Source organism: Rutilus rutilus (genome assembly GCF_951802725.1).
Source record: "Rutilus rutilus genome assembly, chromosome: 22".
In the NCBI taxonomy this organism is placed as follows: Eukaryota; Metazoa; Chordata; class Actinopteri; order Cypriniformes; family Leuciscidae; genus Rutilus; species Rutilus rutilus.
The window spans coordinates 17,507,150-17,529,426 of record NC_140227.1 but is presented as its reverse complement, the minus strand read 5'-3'; the positions used below and the strand labels follow the sequence as shown (position 1 = coordinate 17,529,426).

General features: G+C 37.0%; 1 protein-coding gene across 10 annotated transcripts in view; it reads right to left on the bottom strand.

Moving 5' to 3' along the window:
- Nucleotides 1–22,277, bottom strand: part of magi1b (membrane associated guanylate kinase, WW and PDZ domain containing 1b) — a gene marked incomplete at its 3' end in the record, with an annotated part of 137,367 nt that overhangs the window by 41,712 nt on the left and 73,378 nt on the right. For 9 of the 10 annotated variants that reach the window (XR_014625932.1, XM_084396112.1, XM_084396114.1 and 6 more), the window contains 2 exons: nt 4,228–4,347; nt 1,580–1,786 (listed from right to left, as the gene is read on the bottom strand). Coding sequence is in view for 9 of the 10 variants with exons in the window: in XM_084396112.1 (XP_084252238.1) it covers nt 1,580–1,786; nt 4,228–4,347 (327 nt within the window). Of the gene's footprint in view, nt 1–1,579; nt 1,787–4,227; nt 4,348–21,746; nt 21,965–22,277 lie in introns of those variants that run through there. The other variant, XM_084396120.1, reaches the window with a different exon arrangement.

Genomic DNA, 22,277 nt, shown 5'->3' with positions numbered 1-22,277 from the left:
TGGATTGGAAAAATGTCATAATGCTTACACAAACCAGCTTGTGGGATCAGGAGCAGAAACGTAATGGTTTTTACATTCATCTAGAGTGATTCGATCACAGACCAGACCGTCTGCTGTTTACACCTGGTTGTAACGCGTCTCAAACTATGTGCTGCGATTATGCGACTACACAATCTTTCAAAAAGTTTGGGGTCAGTAAGATTTTTTAATTATTTGCTAATAAATTAATAAATTAATTTATATGATTTATAATTTAACGACAGTAAAGACATTTATTGAATTCAAATAAACGTGTTTAATCCTGAAAGAATCCTGTAGAATCCTGAAAGAAATGGTTTATGGATTCCACAAAAATATTATTTGGTTTCAACAAATAATCAGAAATGTTTCATGAGCACCAAATAAGCATACAATGTAAAAATGTATATGATCAATAACTCTTTTTACATTTACATTGCTTTTTTTTAAGTCAGTTTAATGTAATTTAAGTTGAAATGACTTAAACATCCAAGTTGATTGTACTTAAAGAATTTAAGCCAGCAACTTTTTTTTCTTTTCTTTTTTTTTTTACAGCATATTAGAATGATTTCTGAAGGATCATGTGACACTGAAGACTGGAGTAATCATGCTGAAAATTCAGCTTTGCTATCACAGCAATAAATTACATTTTAAAATATATTACAATAGAAAACAGTTCATTAAATTGCAATAAAATGTGTCTGATCTACTACTGATTTTAATGTATTTTTGATCAAACAAATGCAGTGAGCAGAGACTTCTTTTAAAAAAAATTACAGAACCCAAACTTTTGAAATGAATCTTACTGCATGTTAATAAAGCACAAAGAAAAAAAAATGTTGGCACAAAAGCGGCTGCTTCCACATAATACTCCCAATCTCACAGCAAACATGACATTTAGAAAGGAATTCACAATATAACTGTAGTTGTGCAGCTGTATTAACTGAACTTTAGATGTGTAAACCTCCAACTTGGGTGGGAAAATGTCTCTGAAGTAGTTTTAAACCCTTGTTTTAGCATAACTGTTGATTGACAGATGAATAGGCGGTGCTCACTGTTATCCAGTACACAACAGGATAGATCTGCATTTATAATACAATGCAATGTGTACATTTGCATTTCCGACTATCACCAAACATGTTTACAGCAATCGAATCGTATCACAAAAGCGTTGAAACCTGTACTTAATGCTGCCCACTTGTGATCAGATCACAAGAATATCAATACCTCTGATCGACCAGCAGCAGCTATTGCGTGCAGCAATCCATTTCATAGACAGATGGCTTTTAAGAACAACACAAAATGCAACCCATTCAATACTCTGATACAGAGTGCGAAAGTTGGCAGCGCATAACTGTAGGATCAATAAATAAAGACAGGGAGAGTCCATCTTGGTGCTTTCTAACACAAACAAAACCCCTCTGCCACAGCCAGATGGCGCTCTTTCCCCCTTCCTCCCTGAATCGTGATGGCGAAGGAAGAGGAAAGCAACAAAGAGGCATCACTCTTCCCTTCTCCCATGTGCCAGACGGAAACGCAAACACATCGGCTCACTGCTGACCTGTGAAGCTACTGTTCATTTCAGGAACCTCATCATCATCCTCAGTCTCTGTAGGCACTATTCCAGCATTTTGCATCTCATTGTAAGACTTGGTGCGTCGTGGGGTTGACTGCTGGGAACCAGGAAGGCTGTCTTGCAGAGCATCGCCAGTAATCACTGTCCCACTAGGGGGCTGGCTGGGCGGCTTGGGTGTTCCATAATAGTTACCTAGGCAACAAGAGGATATTACCAGCATTCAGAACAGGAGGGTTAAAGGAAATGCAAGACATGATGATGTGGGTTTTTTGCAAATGCTCTATTATGAAAATGACTGCTTGTCTTCATGAAGTTGATGCAACTTTAATGGGAGATAATGGTATCAGTGTGTCTGGACAATCAGGCAGTATTGTTTAAGGGTAATGAGCGTGCACAATGGACAGAGCTGTCTGTCTGAACAAAAGCACTCCACATCATTAAATGAGAGTGATAAATTTAGAATTCACTCACGTCAGGACGAGTGATCAACCTTAATATTAATTAAAAGATTCATTTTGATTATAAACAACAGCTGCACAGAGTAGAAATTAAAAAAAAGAAAGATGTTAACTATTAACAAGAATGTATTTTGTTACGTACATACATAACATAGCATATATGTTACGTATATCTGAAAATCTGGGATTAAAAATTCATAATATTAAAAATATTATAGTTAATAGGTACATTTTGTAACTATTAACAAGAATGTATTTTGTTACGTACATATCTGAAAATATATCTAGGATTAAAAATGTATAAAATAAAAAAAGTCAGTTTTATACTCTGTATGTACCGGTATGCGTGTGCGTGTGTGTGTGTGTGTGTGTGTGTGTGTGTGTGTGTGTGTGTGTATATATAGATACATTTATGGTGTAAAATAAATAAGAATTAAGGTTCTGCACTATTTCGCTAGTCACTGATCAAACAAATACATTTGTGACATTAACAATCTGAAAAATCTGGGATTCAAAATTCTGATTGAATGTCTTTTAAACATGTTAATAAATAATGTTTTAGAATAAAAAAAAAGTGTAAAACAAATGTTATGATGTAAAATAAATTCACACTATTCATAGGTCACTAATCAAATAAGTAAATTTGATCACGTGACTGTGTAAAAAGGACAGTTTTTTACCATCCCACAATCCTCATGTATTGTGAGCTGACCTTGATCTATGAGCACTGCCTTGGTTTAACATGACTAAACCTTTATATCATTTGTATGACTTACAAAACCAAATCCAAAAATGTATGCAATAAATACAATTTCCTACTCTGTTTTTAAATGAGAAAATCAGTTTGGTGTTTGTCTTCATGGGAAGGACTCAATAAGAATTTGCATCCCATAATGCATTGCTGATCAAAGGTTTCCAACACCTTCAATGACATTCCATAATCTTTTCCAATAATTTACTTTTATTGGGTAAGGATACAAAATAAAATAAAATAAAATCCACTCATGAAAAGCGATTTCTAACTTATATTTTTGAGCGCAATGTAAAAGTAGAACAATTCATATTAACAATGTTTCTTTGATATAATGAATCCTATGATTAGATATTAAAGATAATAATAGCCGCTTTCCGACCAAGTAGTTACAGAAACTTAGTTCTAGGAACTGTCTACTTCTAAACAGTTCTAAGAACTACTCTCCCCCAAACTCAGTTTTGCTGTTTGCGTTCGCACTGGCCAAGCGGCCATAGGAACTGGTAGGAGGAGTAAGGGAGTGACGCAGGCACGGTGACTTTTATTTTGACGGCGCGACGGACCTTTATTTTGGCGGCGCTGAGAACGCCAGAGCGAACAATGCTCGCATTCTCTGTGTTTATTAGTTAGCGATCTGTCTAACAGTACTGTTTAATATGTTATTAGATAGAACTGTTATAGAAAGTAGACAGTATATGAAAAAAAGGTTATTAGCCTATGCCGTGTGGTTGATGTCCAGTGTTGCTAGCGGGGCAGATAAACATAATCATGTTTGGCTTGGTCCCCTCAAAGTTGCGTTGGATTTTCTCTTCAGCATAAAGGTTTAGAGACCCATCTATCACTGTTTTCCATGTTTGTATAGTTAGTTTCTGGAGTAAATATAAAGGCTATAATCTGTGTGTTTACATTCTAGCTGTTTTAAAAATGGCGGGTGCTGGTGCTCCGCGTGCGTTCGGTCATCAGCGTACACTAACGTCACGGGTAGTTCCTATAGTGCTGGTTTAGACCCTACTCTGAAGTAGGACCTAAATTAGTTCCTCCAAATGGAGTTCCTAGAACTAAAATCGTTCCTAGTTCCTGCGGTGGGAACACGCCGACATCCGGGTACTTTAGCCAATAGTTCCAGGAACTGTGAAAAGGTTCCTCCGGGCGGAAAGCGGCTAATGTCAATGACATTTCTGTGCACTAATAAACAAACTTTTCTTAAAAAAATTAAATATAATTTCCATGACCTGTGCTCAGAAATCACACATTTTTAATTCCATGTTAATTCCAGATTTCCCATGATCACAGAAACACTGTCAACAGAACTTCAAGGAGTGTATATCGTTATTTTTTTATTATGATATTTGTATAAAAAAAAAACATTGTATATAAAGGCCAAGCAAAAAGCATGTGTTAAAACTCTATAGATTGCCATTTACCTTCATAAGATCCAATCTCCAACAGTGTCCCACTCTGTTCAAGCTTTAGAAAGTCCTCCACTGACAAAAAATTATAATCTACTCCTGGCACCTCTCCGTCACGAGGACTGCGGGTCGTACCTGTGACAAGCAAAAAAGGAAAGATAACACATAAGATACCGACAACATGAAACTGCTAATTTATGCCCAAAACCACATATACCACCATGTCTATGATTACCACCTACATCAGGGCCAACAACAACCACATGCTACAGTCTACAGGCTCCTGGAAGCCAATCGCTGGGTGTGAATTAAACCGTGAGAGAGAAGCTAAAAGTGAAGATGTTGTAACACCTTGATGATAATTGGTTGTAGGAGAGCAAAGTGTGCCCCCAACCCCCACTGTATTGCTCTAACTACATATTAGATTAAAGTAGCTTTAGGGATCAAAGATTCCATACGGCTGCTCTGCCTCCTCTACCACATTCCCTTAGACCCCGTTTACACATATTAAAATACGTCTCGGGGAATGCGATCACAAGTGGTCAGTAATAAATACAGGTGTAAATAGGGTCCAAATGCATCCCAGAGAATGGTAAACGACCAGCTACTGATCTATCAATCAACCATGCACTTAAACAAGAGTTTTAAGTAAGGCAGATTTTAATGGATCAATTATGAATGGAAATGTTCATAAAAAAAAAAAAACATAAATTAAAAACAACTTCAAAACATGTGCCAAGATCTTCTGAACTGTAATCTTGCTGTATCCGCCGTGTTGGTTTCATGTTATTTAAAAACATTTTATGAATTTCAAGAAAAGTTTCATTTTAATGACTATTAAAAAAAATTACTATTTTAATGACCATTTACAACCTGGACTAGCATAAAAAAAATACATACAAATTTATGTCATAAAAATGACAAACGATCTGGTATTTTAAGAGACTCTTAATTTTGCCTATTAATATTTTTTTTTGAAAAGGTTTTGTACTTTTATTGTATGAAATAATAATAAAGGATTATTAAGGTTTTCTTTTCAAAAAATGTATTCTTTTAATGAGGCTTTTTTCACCCATAATATCACGTCATTTGTATCACCCTAACATTTCTGATTTATTTCAAAAATATCTAAATGAATTTTAAAACAGAAATTAAAAACATGCTCATCATAGAAGAGGTATGTTCAAGTACAAAACAAGAGAGCATCATGTCACTGAACCTAATACTAAGTGTAAACGGGGCCTTGCAAGACGTGTTTCCTTTTCATTTTTCTCCACACATTCTATTTGAATGGACTCTGATAACCTTAGAGCATGTTTATTAGACATCATGATCAATCATAATATCATCCACACACACACACACAACGCTTTTACAGATGTGAAGTGCATTTGCCCCTTGCATTGAACCTGTAATCAATATCTCAGCTGTCATAAAGCACATCTTTATCAACACAACTGTATTTGTTTGCACTTGGACACTGGGGTCTTCTGCAGCTATTCGTGATGCTGAAGGTTAAGACGGTGGCCTGACAGTCAACGCGTGTCTCGCACGTTCGTCCTGCTGTGTGCTGTATCTCCCCATCACTTGATGGAGCTGATGAATAGCTGATATAAATAGCACCCCGCGATGGGAGATGTTCTTAGGCAGCCATCTTAGTGACACTGGTGATAAATCAAAGATGTGATGATAACTCCGTTTTCTTAACAACCTTGCTATGTAATATTCTCTTTGGTTTACAGGCCGCGTCTGCAGTGAGTATAGAGTAAAACACAAGCCCGAAAATGGATGCTGTTCAAAGCCTGTGTGTCACTTTAAAAAGGAAGCAGGTCTTTTTAGCCATTTCATTTAGATGCAAACATCAATAAAATGTATTTTCGTGTGATTTACAGGATCACAAAAATTCGGAGATGATTCTTAGTTCTTCAAAAACAGCCTATAAATGTTTGAGTATATTTGTCAGTTTCATTTCTCCAGCAGTCACAGAATGTCATTTACGTACACTACCATTCAAAAGTTTGGATTAGTACGTTTTTTTAAAAGAAATTAATACTTTTATTCAGCAAGGATTCATTAAAGTCCGCGTGAACCGGAAGTTGCAAACGACTTTTCTCCAGTGTTGTGACGTATTTCCCAGTGAAAAGGAATATTGAACAGAGGGCAGGGTTTTACTCTAGCGCTCCTCCTCTCCATCTCTCGCTCATAGCAGACTAACGGTTTGAGGGGAGTGGTTAAGCGTTTCCCAAACCAAGCCGTCAAACATACGTCATCAGGGAAGGTCCTCCAATGCAGAGGGGAGGGGCATTTTCAGATTTTGATTAAAGATTACAAAGCCAAAAAAATTTTTTATGTGGATTGACTTGCATGGATGAATTGTTCACCACAAAACTAACAATTTAGGCAAAAAAAGTAAATATGGTCAATTTTGAATTCATGTGGACTTTAAATTGATCAAAAATGACAGTAAAGACATTTAGAATGATACAAAAATCTCACATAAATGCTGTTCTTTTGAACTTCCTATTCATCAAAGAGTCCTAAAAAATAAATATCACAGTTTCTATAAAAATGTTAAGCAGCAGAACTGTTTTCAACATTGATAACAATATTTCTTGAGGAGCAAATCAGAATATTAGAATGATTTCTGAAGGATCATGTGACACTGAAGACTGGAGTAATGATGCTGAAAATTCAGTGTAGCCATCACAGGAATAAATTACATTTCAAAATATATTAAAATAGAAAACAATTATTTTATATTGTAATAATATTTCACAATATTAATGTTTTACTGTATTTTAGACATAAATACAGCCTTGGTCAGCATAAGAGACTTTTAAAAAAACATTACAAAATCTTACCAACCCCAAGCTTTTGAATGGTAGTGTGTATTTATATTAATGCTAACACTGACCTAAAAAGTCATTGAAAATTTTGAACGATCTTGGGCCAATTGACTCTGTGTGTCTTGGAACCAACAATACAATATAGTCCCTCCGTCCCTTGTATGACAAACAGATGATCCTACGTGCTATTGGCTGAGCCAGATGCACTAACCAATGGATTACTTATAGCTAAATGCTTAGAGCATCACACATCACCTTTATGCAATGACTCAATCACAGTATTGATGATAGATGATATATATATTCATGTTAACCTTCACTTCACTATTTGAAGCATGCAATGATACACCCTGCTCCTCAGAACAATAAACAGGAATCACAGCACTGTATATACACAACATGCACAAACATAAACCAATGTCACTACTGCAAGGAGGGAAAAAAATATATCCACAAATATATAAATAGCATGGGTGTCACATGATGATATATTTTCTTGTTGCTAGGGACAACCCTTGAATGATTCAATCCCTGAGAGCCTCATCTCTGATTTCTGAGCCGATCAAACAATTTCATATCACATACTATGCCTATGGAAATCTTCTTCGGTTCATTTCTTGTGTTCAGTCCGTTGAGGTCAGACGTGAGAAAAAACATGAACACACTGGAGAGTTGATTCATTGTAGAAATTGAAGTTGTACTTCTAATTAAAAGCGACACTGACAACTTTTCATGTTTGATACTGTAAAGCTACTTGCTTTAACCCTTAAACGCATATCTCAGCTCTTTAGTGACAGGACGTCTTTCACTACCCTCCTCATCATTTATTTTTTTAAAGTTAGACATCAACCATCTTAGTATTCCTCAATCGATTCATTATATACAATATAACAAGAAAAAACGAATAATATTATAAAAGAAGTATATTTTTTCTGCACAACAATAACTGAATCTTTGATGACTGAATAAGTGCAATTCACCTGAAGGGATGTTTCACTGATAGTTACCATAGGCAGAAAACAAAAGAATAGGAAGAATCATCAGCAAAACTTGAAATGCCTCAGTGATTTACTGCAGAGCAAGTACTGTGCGCAAATATTAGTGTCACTGTCACTTGATGGTAAAGAGGCTGTCAGCGATTTTGAAGATGTTGAAAATGATAGTGCAAATAAACAACAAAAACATTTTGAAACAAAAATCTGCAACCGTGATCGGAATCTACGATCGGAATCTGCCATGAAAAATCATGATCGGACCTAACTGTCATCATTTACTCTGCCTCAAGTCGTACCAAACATGTATGACTTTCTCTTCAGTGGAACATTACAACATGTATCATCTTTTATGTTTTGGATGAACTGTCCCTTTAAATGTGTACATCTCCCTGCATGCCATGATTGAAACAAAATGCACTTCATTTTCTGCTAAATCTGAGTTCCATATTTCTAACACCAGCCAATTAATAAAAACTTTGACTTCACTAATATTGACAGAATGTGGCTTTTTCTGTGGAATTTTAATATCATCAATTCGACATCCTGTTTGGTACCTCAGTTCCATGACTTTTCTAGTAATTATTATTTTTTCAATCATTTAAATAAAATTGACACATAAAAAAAAAAAAAAAGAATCTACTCAAAAAAAAACATTTTTTCATACAAATCAAACAATGTTGTCTATCTCACATAATAAAAAAAAAAACTATGTATTATATTACAAAAACAAAACTACAAAAATGTACACTAATGTTCAAAAGTTTAGGGTCGGTAAGATTTTTTTCCATGTTTTTGAAAGTCTCTTATGCTCACCAAAGCTGAATTTTGATCAAAATTACAATATAAACAGTAATATTGTGAAATATTATTACAATTTAAAATAGCTGTCTTCTATTTGAATATATTCATGTGACGGTAAAGCTGAATTTTCAGCATCATTACTCCAGTCTTCAGTGTCACATGATCCTTCAGAAATCATTCTAAAATGCAGATTTGGTGCTCAAGAAACATCTTATCAATGTTTAAAACAGTTGTGCTGCTCAACTTTTCTTTTTTTGTGTGTGTGGAAACCACGGTGCATTTTTTTCAGGAAATATAAATATTTTATAACATAGTGGGCCCTATCTTGCACCCAGCGCAATTGACTTTGTACACCGACGCATGTTTCATTCCTATTTTGCACCCGCGCAAAGCGCGCTTTTCCCTCCACAGAAGCACGTCGCTAAACTAGGGAATGAACTTGCGCTCTCTGGGCGGTTCAGCGCAAAAAAGGAGGCGTGTTTTGGCGCAAACGTTCCCTGGTGCTATTTTACTGTTCCATAAAACAATTGCGCCACTGGCCAGAAAAAACCTAGTCTAAAGTCAGTGGCGCGTTGCGCGTTGTTCATTATGCTATTTTAAGGGCGCATGCTTGACCATAATGTATAGAGTGCACAAACGCTCATACACTGTGATTCTCCAATCTACACAGAAGCAGCAGTTTTCATTTTTGCAAATCATATTATTACAAACGATAGATAGATAGATAGATAGATAGATAGATAGATAGATAGATAGATAGATAGATAGATAGATAGATAGATAGATAGATAGATAGATAGATAGATAGATAGATAGATAGATAGATAGATAGATAGATAGATAGATAGATAGATAGATAGATAGATAGATAGATAGATAGATAGATAGATAGATAGATAGATAGATAGATAGATAGATAGATAGATAGATAGATAGATAGATAGATAGATAGATAGATAGATAATTTATTATAAATATAATAATTTATTATAAAAGCATACATCTAGCTTACACATTTACCCACATTATTATATGCCTGTTTAGCCGAAGCTAATTTGGGTGTGTTTCTCCCATCCCCAATGTCACTTCTCTCTCTTTTACGGCCGTGACGAGAGCGTTGCTCTCCTCGGCTGTGAACCGCTCTTGACGCGCGCCTGGCAAATCCGCCGTTATAATAGCAATACGCCAAGGAAAAAGTGCGTCTGCTCTTAAAGGGAATGTGAGATGATGCTCTGATTGGTTTATTTCACGTTACGCCCAAACCACACCTATGAATAATGAAGCTACTTCAGACCAACCCCTTTTAGATTTGCGCCCGGCGCAAGAGTCATTTATCCCGCCGGGAAAATAGCAACAGCGCCGAGACCCGCCCACAAAGTTACTTGCGCTTTGCGCTTTGACACTTGCGTTTCAGATCGTTAAAATAGGGCCCTATGTCTTCACTGTCACTTTTCATCAGTTGAATGCATCGCTGCTAAATAAAGGTATACATTTATTTTAATATCTTACTGACCCCAAAACTTGTGCATGGTACTGCATTTTTTACTACAGAAATTTCCACAATTTTATATCATGTTATTAATATTTTATATCTATCTACATGACTTGCACACAAATGTAAATTCCTTGATATTTCCAGATTTTCCATGACTGTGGAAACCTTGATTTCAGCTGTGAATGGCCTTAAATATCCCTGGGTGTACATGTGACATAAGGAGTCCAGTACACTTCTCTTTACAGCCTTTTTTTATTTTTTATTAAACAAATACGACAACACACCTTGATGCTGCTGTTAATGTACTTAAGCTAAACAACTGAAAGCTCACTGGGTGCCCAAGTGCTAAATGAACCAAAGGTGAGGAGCTCTGACAACAAACATCACAATCTGCAGCTGTTCGATCCCGGCCTACACACACTCATCAGTTGTGGGTCAGTGACTGTGAACAGAAGGGGTTACTGTCGCCAAATTGCATGATCCAGGGCCCAAAAGAGAAACAATTACCTAATGGGGGTTTACAACCCTCAGCTAAATGATAACCCCCTCACTGACACACACACACACACACACACACACACAGCTGCATCACAGGCTGTAGCTGCTACTACATTGGCTGGTCGCTGTATTTCCAAGCAGTATGTGTATGTGTATGTGCGACTGGGCACATTCTCTCTCCGGAAAAGAACAGTGGTGCCTCACAATGAATCAGCATCAGGAGTTCCCACAATGCAGCCTGGGAACATGCAACACATGCATACATGCAATACATGGACACACGCTCAACTAACAAATCTGCACCTAACTCCTAACACAAATCTGCACTTGATTCTCTACTGAAACTTTACATTTTGTGATTGCGAATACATTTCAACAGGGAAATCTTAACAATCCTTCAGATTTCACATGTTTCAAATTCTTGTCTTATAGAGGTGATGGTAAAGCATCCTCAAAGGGGTCATTTCATGGAAAACAGGATTTTTCCTGCATGCTCTTTTAATCAAAAAAAGAGACCTCGATAGACTAAAGCATTCAAAACCCCCAAAAACGAAATAGCAAAAACAGGTCATTCTGTAACTGTCACAGTATTAAACAACTATGAGAGCATTAACATATTACCGCCACATTTACACATCAACGGCTATTCAGTATTCAACAACATGGCCTGTCCTGATGAATGCAGTGTGAACTACGCTAGTAGTTTTCATATGCAAAGAAGTTAGCCAATCATAACAAAGGTCATTTACATTTAAATGTCTTATATAAAACAGCCTGTTTTAATTCTAAAGGTCACAGAGAGTGTTTAAATTGGGCAGGTAAAGTAAAATTCAAACTGTTTTGGTGCTAAATCTTTGGCTAACATTATAAGAGGATGTGAGCAAATAATATACAATAAAGATGAAATTAACTGCAACTCTTTTTCTGTGGTTTTCAGAGAAAGAAAGGCAGTCTATTCTTGTTTTAGGTGTCAAGGTCTGGCAGGTCTGGCTGAGATGTTGACATGCGGCCTGATTTTGGATCAGTCTGTCAGACAGTAATCCCCTTTAGACTCCATGTAGCTTAAACCTGGCTGGGCTGTTGACTCTGCTTATGACCGATTCTGGATCGGTCTGTCATGCTCAATGGCATTTCGACCTCACTTTGAGCTAACATCAGTCTGTCCTCTCTACAGAAGGACATTTGGGTAAATATACAGCTTCCTTTTTGTCTGCATGGGGATTCAAAACAGTAGGTATCTTAAAATTAAATATTCTCTCCGGTTTGAATATGTAGAAATTTAAATTTCATTGTTTACTCACCCCAACTATTTTTTCCCCTTTTGTGGAAGACACAAAAATATTGCTTTGCAATTACAATTGGGGATATACCCATATTAAAATTCTGGGTGATACGATAAAATTATAATTATTTGTCGAAATAATTTACTTTTTACGAAATATTTTACAAAAATTCTATACTATTTTGTCTAAATAAAATAAAATCAATTGTTTTAAACTTTAAGTGAGCATTAGATGATAAGAAAGTTAATATACATGCAAAAATAAAGGAAACAAGCATAGAAAATTAACTATCCAATACCGACTGATATATAACCCACATTAAGTGATAAACTAGAAAAGAATCTCTAAAATAGGCAGATAATCCATAAGGTACCAATATACAGCTTTGTGCATTCCTAGTTACAATGGACGGGGACTGAATCATTCAAGCTTCAAAAAGGACACATAGGTATAATTAAAGTATCATAAAAGTGGTTCCCATGCACTTTATTCCAAGTGTTCTGAAGCCATAGTTTTTTGTGACGAACTACTGTAAAGTGAGTCGAACAGGTTCAGTATGATTCGTGAACAAATAACTCAGACCAGTTTTGTGAACCAGGTCCAACATTCCTTTGATTCATTGAATGCACCAAAATTATTAATTGAAAATCTTGTTCAGTCTGTCAAATGACTTGAGAAGACCTGGAATATAATTCTAGACTAATTTTATAATACTTTTATGGTGCTTTTGCATCAAAGCCTTTGCTTTTGAACAAGCACATTCTTTAAAATTACATCTTATGTATTCCACGGAAGAACCAAAGTCATATGGATTTGGAACGACATGAGGGTGAGTATATCATAACAGAATTTTAATTTTGGGGGTGATTTAATCATTTAAGTGAGCATGTAGTTAAGGACAAGGACAGATTCTGAGAGCTGTGAACGGAATAGAAATGAGTGCAGTGATTTGGCAGCAAAAATAGAGGCGCATTCATTCTTAATGAAAGACCGGTCCCTATTTTAAGGCATTTCTCCTCAAGTGTCTCAAATGACAAAGTTTCAAGATTTTTATGCCCCAAAAAGTACATTTAAAAAAGTATATAATTCATTCCACGGTGTGCCACATTGCTGAAAAGGGTAATATTACAATTCAGTTGTTTCCATGCCAGCTCTGTGTCTTATTTTCCACAAAATGGAGCCTGATCTCTCTACACATCTTTGCATATGACATAAATACATTCTGTGGGTAAAAAATAGCTGCATTGTGAAGTGCAAAGCCAGCAAGGAACTTGAAAACACCAAAGGCAGACATATTTAACATCACACATTCTAAAATACATCAGAAAAACAGCAATGCCATGTGCACATCCAGCACACAAACAGGCTCTAAAAATAGCCGTGTCTGATAAATCAGTTTATTTTCGCGGCTGAGGTTGCAAGAGCACTGATGCACCCAGCGAGGTGTTCCTGAAGTTCAGGTTTCTGATATGACCTACATTCGAACTTCACTGCCTGGAGAGCAAGGAGATCATACTGGTTTGGAACGACATGAGGATGAGTGAATGATGACAAAATTTTCATTTTTGGGTAACCTAAAAACAAATGCGACAAGAAAAGAACCTTAAGAGTTCTGCTCACCCAAGCTTCAACTTCATTTTAACATCTCTTAAGGCCGTGACACACCAAGTCAACATCAAATAACTAATGGCAACGAAAGCTGACTGTGTTGTCACCTTGCTTCGGCTGCGTCTCGGCCAAAAAGATGTGCTTTAAACACACGGCAAAGACTACAGCTGACTGCCAACTAGCATGTGCGTTCTGTGTCAGTGTGTAAGGAAATATCCATCTATATCAGCAGGTATCAATAGTCTATTTTCGTCATTCAAAAAGGGAAACCGAAACTAGGACTGCAGATAAACAAACTGTAAACAAAGCAGTGCTTGCTTACCATTTGGAATATCAATCATGCCGATCAATTTCTTCATTCCAGGTGGCTCATGATGTTGTGAAAATATTCACGTATTGGAATGCACAGGTAAAATGACAAAATATTAGAACAGCCTTCTGTCTGTGCCGTCTTGATTTCTTTGCTAAACTCAACAGCCAATCAGAGCGATCTGTCTGAATTCAACATGTTGAATCGGGCAAACTGCCTCCAACATAAGCCAGACTAGAGCCGAGGTGTGGAACACATGGAAACACAAAGCAGAAACTATACCAACATACATTCACCTATAGCCCGACGTTGCTCGACGGCCGACCGTCGGCTTGGTGTGTCACGGCCCTTAAAGGTGTCCTATTATGCTTTTCCACTTTTTCAACTTTAGTTTTTGTGTAATGTTGCTGTTTGAGCATAAAAAAGATCTGCAAGGTTTCAAAGCTCAAAGTCCACTCCAAAGGGAGATATTTTATTTAACAGAATCCACTTTCCAAGAACTACAACGAATGGCTCGTTTAAACTACAACATGATTTTTCCAGATCTTATGAAGTCACAATGGTACTCATTTAAATAATCCCCGCCCACAGAATAGCAAAAAAGGGGACGAGGCCAGGTTGAGCTGAATTAGAATGTTGTCTCTATGTCAAAGAGAGACTGTTTCTCCACAACATTTCCAAAACAATTTTTTTTTAACCTTCCTAAGGCTGATTAACTTATTCTAAACACTGTTCCTGAACATTATAACCCCAACGTTTATGGAGAACAGCTTGTTTTCTGTTGCTTTTGTAAGACGGTTCACCGCTCCTTAGGAAAATTAACCATGGTTTTGTGATCGATTACTGTTTGTATCACCTTAGTTTTCAGACAAATATTAAGATTAAATGGTGGATAAAAAAAACGTATCTATAATGTATAAGAGAATTAAAGAAGAGAAGAGAAAAAAACACCACTCTGAACAATCCTGCGAAATCTGTGCTAGCAAAGTCTGAGCATGAAATCCATTCTGCACAGTCTTCTTGTTCGTTAACATTGTCAGGGTCTGAATCTAGCTCAAATTGGTTTGAAATTGACGGCATCCTCAATGTTTACGCTAGAGAAGAACTCGCAGTTATGGAGGGGCAGGACATTTCCAGAATGCCAGCTAACCAATCACAGCACATTTTGTATTTGGAAGGAGGGGCTTCATCAAAATCGGCATGTTCGAGCCAGACTGTGGAGGTAATGTAAAATGTTTTTTGAACAATCAAGCATGAAAATATATTATGGTACACCCCAAAAACAAAATCAAGACTTCGTAAAAAGGGCATAATAGGACCCCTTTAAGCATCCAGCTTCACTGACCCACATAGGAAACATTCCCTGAGCTTTGTTGTCGCAAAACAAATAGCTTAACAGGTTGCCCTTTGAAAAAACTAGAATTTTTTTTGAGGGGGAAACACTTTTTGCCCATGCAAAAGTCAGAGCATCAATGTTGCCAAGCAATAGCTAAAGTGTCCTGAAATATTTTTAATTTTAATACATTGTTTTTATGAGATTACCAGGGTGTTCTCTGTGGTTGCTAGTTGGTTTCTTATGGGCCTGTAGTGAGAAGAACACACATTTTTAATAATGTTAGTCTATGGCAGATTTTCTCAACCTTTTAGACTCGAAGGCCCTAATTGTCCAACACAATATTCGAAGGCCCTCCATATAGGCTAAGAAATTTCCGTTACTTGTAGATATTTTCTGGTATTAAGCCCAATACATTTTTTGGCTCCAGAAATTTCAAGAACTGTACGTTGTCCAATAAAAACAAAACAATGTCCAATATAACAATAACAATGTTCAATATAACAACAATAACTATTAAAGGGGGAAAAAAGAAATATGATTTCAGTTACATCTTGATTTTTGTGTTTTTAACATTTTAATTTATATTTGAGTTATAATATTACTAACAATTTATTAATTTAAATGTATTAATTTAAGTAATCTTGTCCCACTGGTCTATGGGATTCCTGCATGTTTTTTTTTTTTTGTCCAGCAGGCAGAGATCCAATTGCTTAGAAAAGTAAGAGCACAGCTCTCTTCAACAAGCTGCAAGATTCATGGAAAAACAGATCCAAATTTTGACGGATATATTGGATATTTTGCTCTCACAGCTGTATAAACAATGGTCTAATTAAATGTCCTCTACTATAAGAATATCTCTCCCCATTTACCAACGAGTTCTGATTAGAATGAACAAAACGCTAATCATGGTTTTAAAACTTCGAAACCCTGTTAGGAGTTTGTTCAAAACTCTAAACCGGAGTATGAGCGAAAGAAATAGTAACGCTTCAGTGTAAAACATTGGCAAATAGCACTGGCAGAGACACAATGGCACAATGCACACACAAAAAAAGCAGGCAGCTTTAAACCCGGATGTCGGCTTTAGTTTCACCTAAGTGTAACAAGGCTTTGACTTCAAGATGCTGGTCTCTGAGCCAACTTAATGCTCTGCATGTGTGTATGCGCATACTAATCTCTCAATGAAGAAAAATCACAGTTACAAAGTGGACAAAAATAGTAAGCCTGTATGATTCAGCAGTGTCTGATGACTCTTGTGCATAATAAGTAATAAAATTAGCATGTATCCATATTCAAATCCTTAAAGGTCAAGGAAAGGTGTGCCTCACATTGAAAACCAGCACCACATCAGAAGCCATGGTGCATTAAATACTTCTTAACTGTATCTTGCATTTGTTCAAATGGCCAACAAAAACCAATCCCACACCAATAAAAAGAAACCTAAACACATAATAATTCATATACAGTAAAGATTAAATGTTAATGCTGTTTCTTAAATAACAAGGTGCCCTATTTACCCACAAAAGTTACTTCCCCTTATAGACACAAAGAAGTTTCATAGCTTCTTTGTTATCTTACTAGGTCAGCTTCACCTCTCACAGCCACAACACCACAAATGTTACCTGGCATTGTGAAATCGGACATAGCAACATATAGTCCAGTTATAAAGCGGATCGAGTGGACGTATTGCATTCCTGGAGAGCAATACTGCAGTAACTGGAGAGGCAATCAATCAGACGCAACACTTTAAGTGACTCTGAGCCTCACCGCCGTGATTCAGTTAGCGGTGTAGCGTAGGCTGTTGTTAAAGCATTTGGAAACGACTCATTATCATCATTCTAATAATAGTCAAGACTCTCACTATACCAGCATTCGGATGTTTGCGCATTTCCAAAGTTATTAAAGGGCCTTGTGGTTTTTGGCTTGAAATAAAAGCATGATTACAATTTCTACAACAAAAACTGGGTTCGTTTGAGATGCTAAATCTTCAGCGCTCTTCTCACAGAAGCAATTTCATGCCTTTTCTGATGCCCTCCCAGTTAAATACATAAAAACTAATTGAAAAATGCTCTTGTACACTGGGATGTATTTGTTCTGAGCTGAAGCTGTTATCTGCATGGCTTGATTAAATTTTTCATGAGCCTGACCCAGTGAGTAATACAGGCTGCTCTCTCTCTCTTTCTCTGTCGTTCTTCTCCTTCTTCCTTCTTTTTGCGCACTTGTCATCCCTTTTTTTTCTGCATGTGCTTCTCTCTATAATCTATAAATGAAAAAGGCAATGACATGAATGAAAATAAAAGATTAAACATATCAAATAAGTGGCAAAACTTCAAACTTGCCAGTGCATGTTGGCTTTGAGACCATATCAAACACTGTACACCATATTCTAGCGTACTGATAAAAGTTGGTCTTTAAGTAGACATACACATTTAAGAATTACAATAAAAATATAAAACATTCTTTCTCCTGTAGAAAAACAGATATTTGTACAATATTTACTACTCTTAGTTACAATTGTATAAAACATTTTTGTCCAATTAAATGCTCTCTAAAATGAGAATTTCTCTCCCCATTCACCACTTACTTTTGATTAACATTTACAATATAAGCAAATCATGTTTCACAGCTGTGACATAAAATAATTGGCCATTAAAAAAAGGAGAGGAGCCATTTGATTTAAAAGATTCCAAAAAAGAAAGAATAAAATAATTACATACATACATACATGCATATATCAAATTATACACACATGTTATTTATTGTAAAATATATGTTATTAACATCAAACCTAGTATAAACATCTGTCTCAGCTGATCTGACTGGGGTCAGCTGGGACAAATTGTCATTTACACCTGGTAAAACATGTATCATTGGTGTATCTCCAGTGATTTCATCACAGTTTTCTAAAGAAGGGTCTCTGGTTTTAGGACAACATAAACCACTGCACCACAGTACACTCACTTTACACACACACAAAAGCCATGGTACTATCTTTCTGAACAAAGAGAGACTTGTATCCACTTTCTGAAAGGAAATCAATCCAATTTGGGTAATAAAGTATAAGTAAACTTTGTGAATAATGTGTACTTAATGTGTAAATTATTATGTGCCACTGTTTGTAATTCAACATACCTTGTTGTTATCGCAGTTAACTATATTTACATGTAATATGTGTAACTTGGGAACTGTAATATAAAGTGTAACCAATTTAAAAAATAAATAAATAGCATCTAGCACTGTAACCTAACTTTCAGTTCAAACTGAAAGACTAGACCAGTTTTCCCCCACACCAGAATGAAGTGTGGCTTTGGATTCACATTGCAGAAAGCATGTTTACATGATGCATTTTTTCAAGGCCACAGTTTCCACTAAGACTGAAACCACGAGCAGGGCGCCAAATACCTTGTGGTATTTTCTCTGTAAAATAGTATAACAAACAACTCTTAGACTAAACAAGCAAAAAAAAGAGACAATTTTTAACCTTTGACAAGCTCCCTAAAGTTCTTTCACCATCTTTAGCCTATCCTGACTGACATGGACAAGAGGAAAGAATTTTTGAAATACAAAAAAAAAAAAAAAAAACTTTGTCAGAGGCATTAATCAAAAGGCAAAGCACCAATAAATGGCATGTACAGGCCGGAGGCGACGTCAGTACTCAGTAGAGTTCAAAGGGATATAAGATATTGACAGTCCTGTCACAGCAGAGGCGTTTGAGAGCCTCTACCTTCTCTTCTGTTTGACTGATGCCCGCAAAGTGTTGACAGATCACTACAGATTTATCAAAACACACTGAGTGGCACAATAGTGCTAATAACGGTTCATATTATTCATACACAAACTATTTACTGGTTAATTATATGTGCACAACCAAGACATAATTAAAGCTATCAATGCAATCAGGAATATCAAAGCAATAAGAGACATTGAATTGCAGTGATTTGTCCATGGCAAAGGGATGTTCTTAGGCACAACACAAACCAGAGTGCAAAAAACAACAATGTGTGCTTAAAGCAAAATCGAAAAACGAACTGTTGTGATGTCATTTCGAACAAAATCAGGCCAAAACACAGTCTGTTTGGAGTTTGCTTCGGGAGTTCGAAACAGCTTGTCAAGGCAAATGTTCTGGAAAAGAAGCATGGCAACTGCTAACAAACTATATTAATGAACTATATATGAAATACCATAATATATATATATATATATATATGCATAAGTTTAGACACCCATGCTAAAGTTGACTAAAAAGAGGAATAAAAAAAATCATCTTTTGGAAATTGAACTTAATGCCTTAATTAAAATTTTTTGGAAAAATCCAACCTTTAAGGACACCAATTTTCTTTGTGAATGAATAATGTATCGTAAATAAATAAATGTTCTTCCTTAAAATACAGGGTGCATAAGTTAGTACACCCCTATGTTAAATTCCCATAGAGGCAGGCAGATTTTTATTTTTAAAGGCCAGTTACTTCATGGATCCAGGATACTATGTATCCTGATAAAGTTCCCTTGGCCTTTGGAATTAAAATAGCCCCACATCATCACATACTGTAGCCTTCACCATACCTAGAGATTGACATGGAGTACTTTCCATAAGATCATCTCTCAATGCAAATCAAACCAGCTATTAGGCTAACTGAAATAAAACCATGCCAATCTCTAGGTAGGTATGGCCTGCCTCTATGGGAATTTAACATAGGGGTGTCCAGACTTATGCACCCTGTATTTTAAGGAAGAACATTTATTTATTTACGATACATCATTCATTCACAAAGAAAATTGGTGTCCTTTAAGGTTGGATTTTTCCCAAAAAAATTTAATTAAGGCATTAAGTTCAATTTCCAAAAGATGATTTTTTATTCCTCTTTTTAGTCAACTTTAGCATGGGTGTCTAAACTTATGCATAGCACTGTATATATAGGCAAACTATACATTAACTATATATGAAAAGCTCCCATAAAACACGGAAACCCAACATGCTTAAATAAATACATGAATAACTGAAAAAGTTTCATCTCTAATTCAAAAAGCTGAACAAAACCACAAATTCTTCATCTTGTAATAAGCTGCCCCATTTTCTTTTTTTCTTTTTTCTTGGACCAAGGCGCATTATGTAACATATATATACACATGTAACCTCTTAACAAACACAGAAAAATACATCTTGTTAGTATGTCAGTAAACAATTTTTAGCCAGAATGATTTTTACAAGGAAAAGTAGGGTTTAAAAGAGAGAGAAAGAGAGTGAGAGAGGGAGAAACTTGGCATCTCATGTTCCCTGTTTTTGGGAGATCTGGAACCGGGAGTAACTGGGAAAAGGAAGACTCATGATTGGGAAAGGCTTGGGGATGTGCGCCCATGTTGATGTTGACAGCCAGCCCTTTCGGCTCAGTGGGACAGAGAACCATCTGTCCCACCAAAGGGTTAATCCACAACACAGATCCCAAATTCTAGCATTTTCCAACCCACATATTCCAATTAGCAAAATGGAGTTGCTTTCTGAAAGCATATCCCCCCTAAAAGACCTCCAGTTGGAGATCCACTTCAAAACACAAATCAAATCAAATCTACTCAGTCCGATGATGTCAGTGCCGAAACGACTGATCAATGTATCAAGACATGCCAAATAATGCTTTGCTGAAAATATTGATCAATGCTTTACTGAGCTGAGTAGATTTGATTTGATGGAGTCTAAACACACTAAACCGAGCTTACACACGGCCTGTTCCCGGCTTCAGTTTTACACGGCTCAAATCTTCATCTTCAAATCATCTATTCTAGAGCTACATAAGAGCGATAAAGCACCAGCCTGCCATTTGTGAGCCAGAGAATTAAGCTATTTAACCTATAAACGCCACTAAGATACGGAGAACCCTTCGAAATAGGCATCGTTTCTGAGCTTACATGAAAAGGCAAGAGAAAAAGAGCATGAGAAAGGCTTTCAGACACAAATACGGCTGAAGACAGCGGCTGCAGCGGAGAGACAGACATGGGGCTGGTGTGGATGGGAGGGGGGCTGGGAGAGAGACGACTGCCACACTGCTCAACTCCAAACATAATGGCCTCCAACACGTCAAGTGACCACAGCTTAATTCAACCTCCACTCGCTCAAGCAGACAGGCACGTACACGCGCGCTCCAGCAGCTAAGACGGACCGCGGCATCTCTGGTGCACCATTTTACCGTCCTCAACAAATCACATCCTCTCACATCCCTCAAGACGGTCACATATTCAGCTGCGTTCGCTGCGTTGCTGCTCCCAGCTTTCTGTCACTCTTTTCCCATCCCTCATTCCCCACCTCCCCATTGTCAAACCCCGGAAGCTGAAGAGTCCAGGTGATATTTAGGGGGGAAAAAATGCTAAATTACCTTAGCGGAGAACCTTGCTGCCGCTACTTCCAATGCATGAAATCCACTCAAGATCTTGCACAACCAGACGAAATCCAATAGAAAAGAGCAGAAAAATCCCAGAATCCTGTTCCGGTGAACATCAGGTGCTTGTATCTCAGCTAGCGCTGCCCAGTCTGTCGTTCCTCCTCCTCCTCCTCTTCCTCGCGATCTCTTTCTCTGTAAAGCGGTCGTCCAGCCCAGCGTTGAAGCTCAGCCAATGTGAGAGGCTCGCACAGAAAACACCATCTGAGCTAAACGTCTTCAGGCTCACACTCATCCACCTCCGCCCGCCCACCTCTCTCTCTCTCTCTCTCTCTCTCTCTCTCTCTCCACATCCCCCCTCCTCTTCCTCCTCCTCCTCCTCCAACACACACTTGCAGACAGATACACACATGGCACCCGCTGCATACAAGACACACTCTCTCTAGCTCACACAAGTACATACACAAATACAACGTGACTAAGGCAATCAAATGGTGGGCTAGGATGGGGATTAGAGGCTGAATGAGA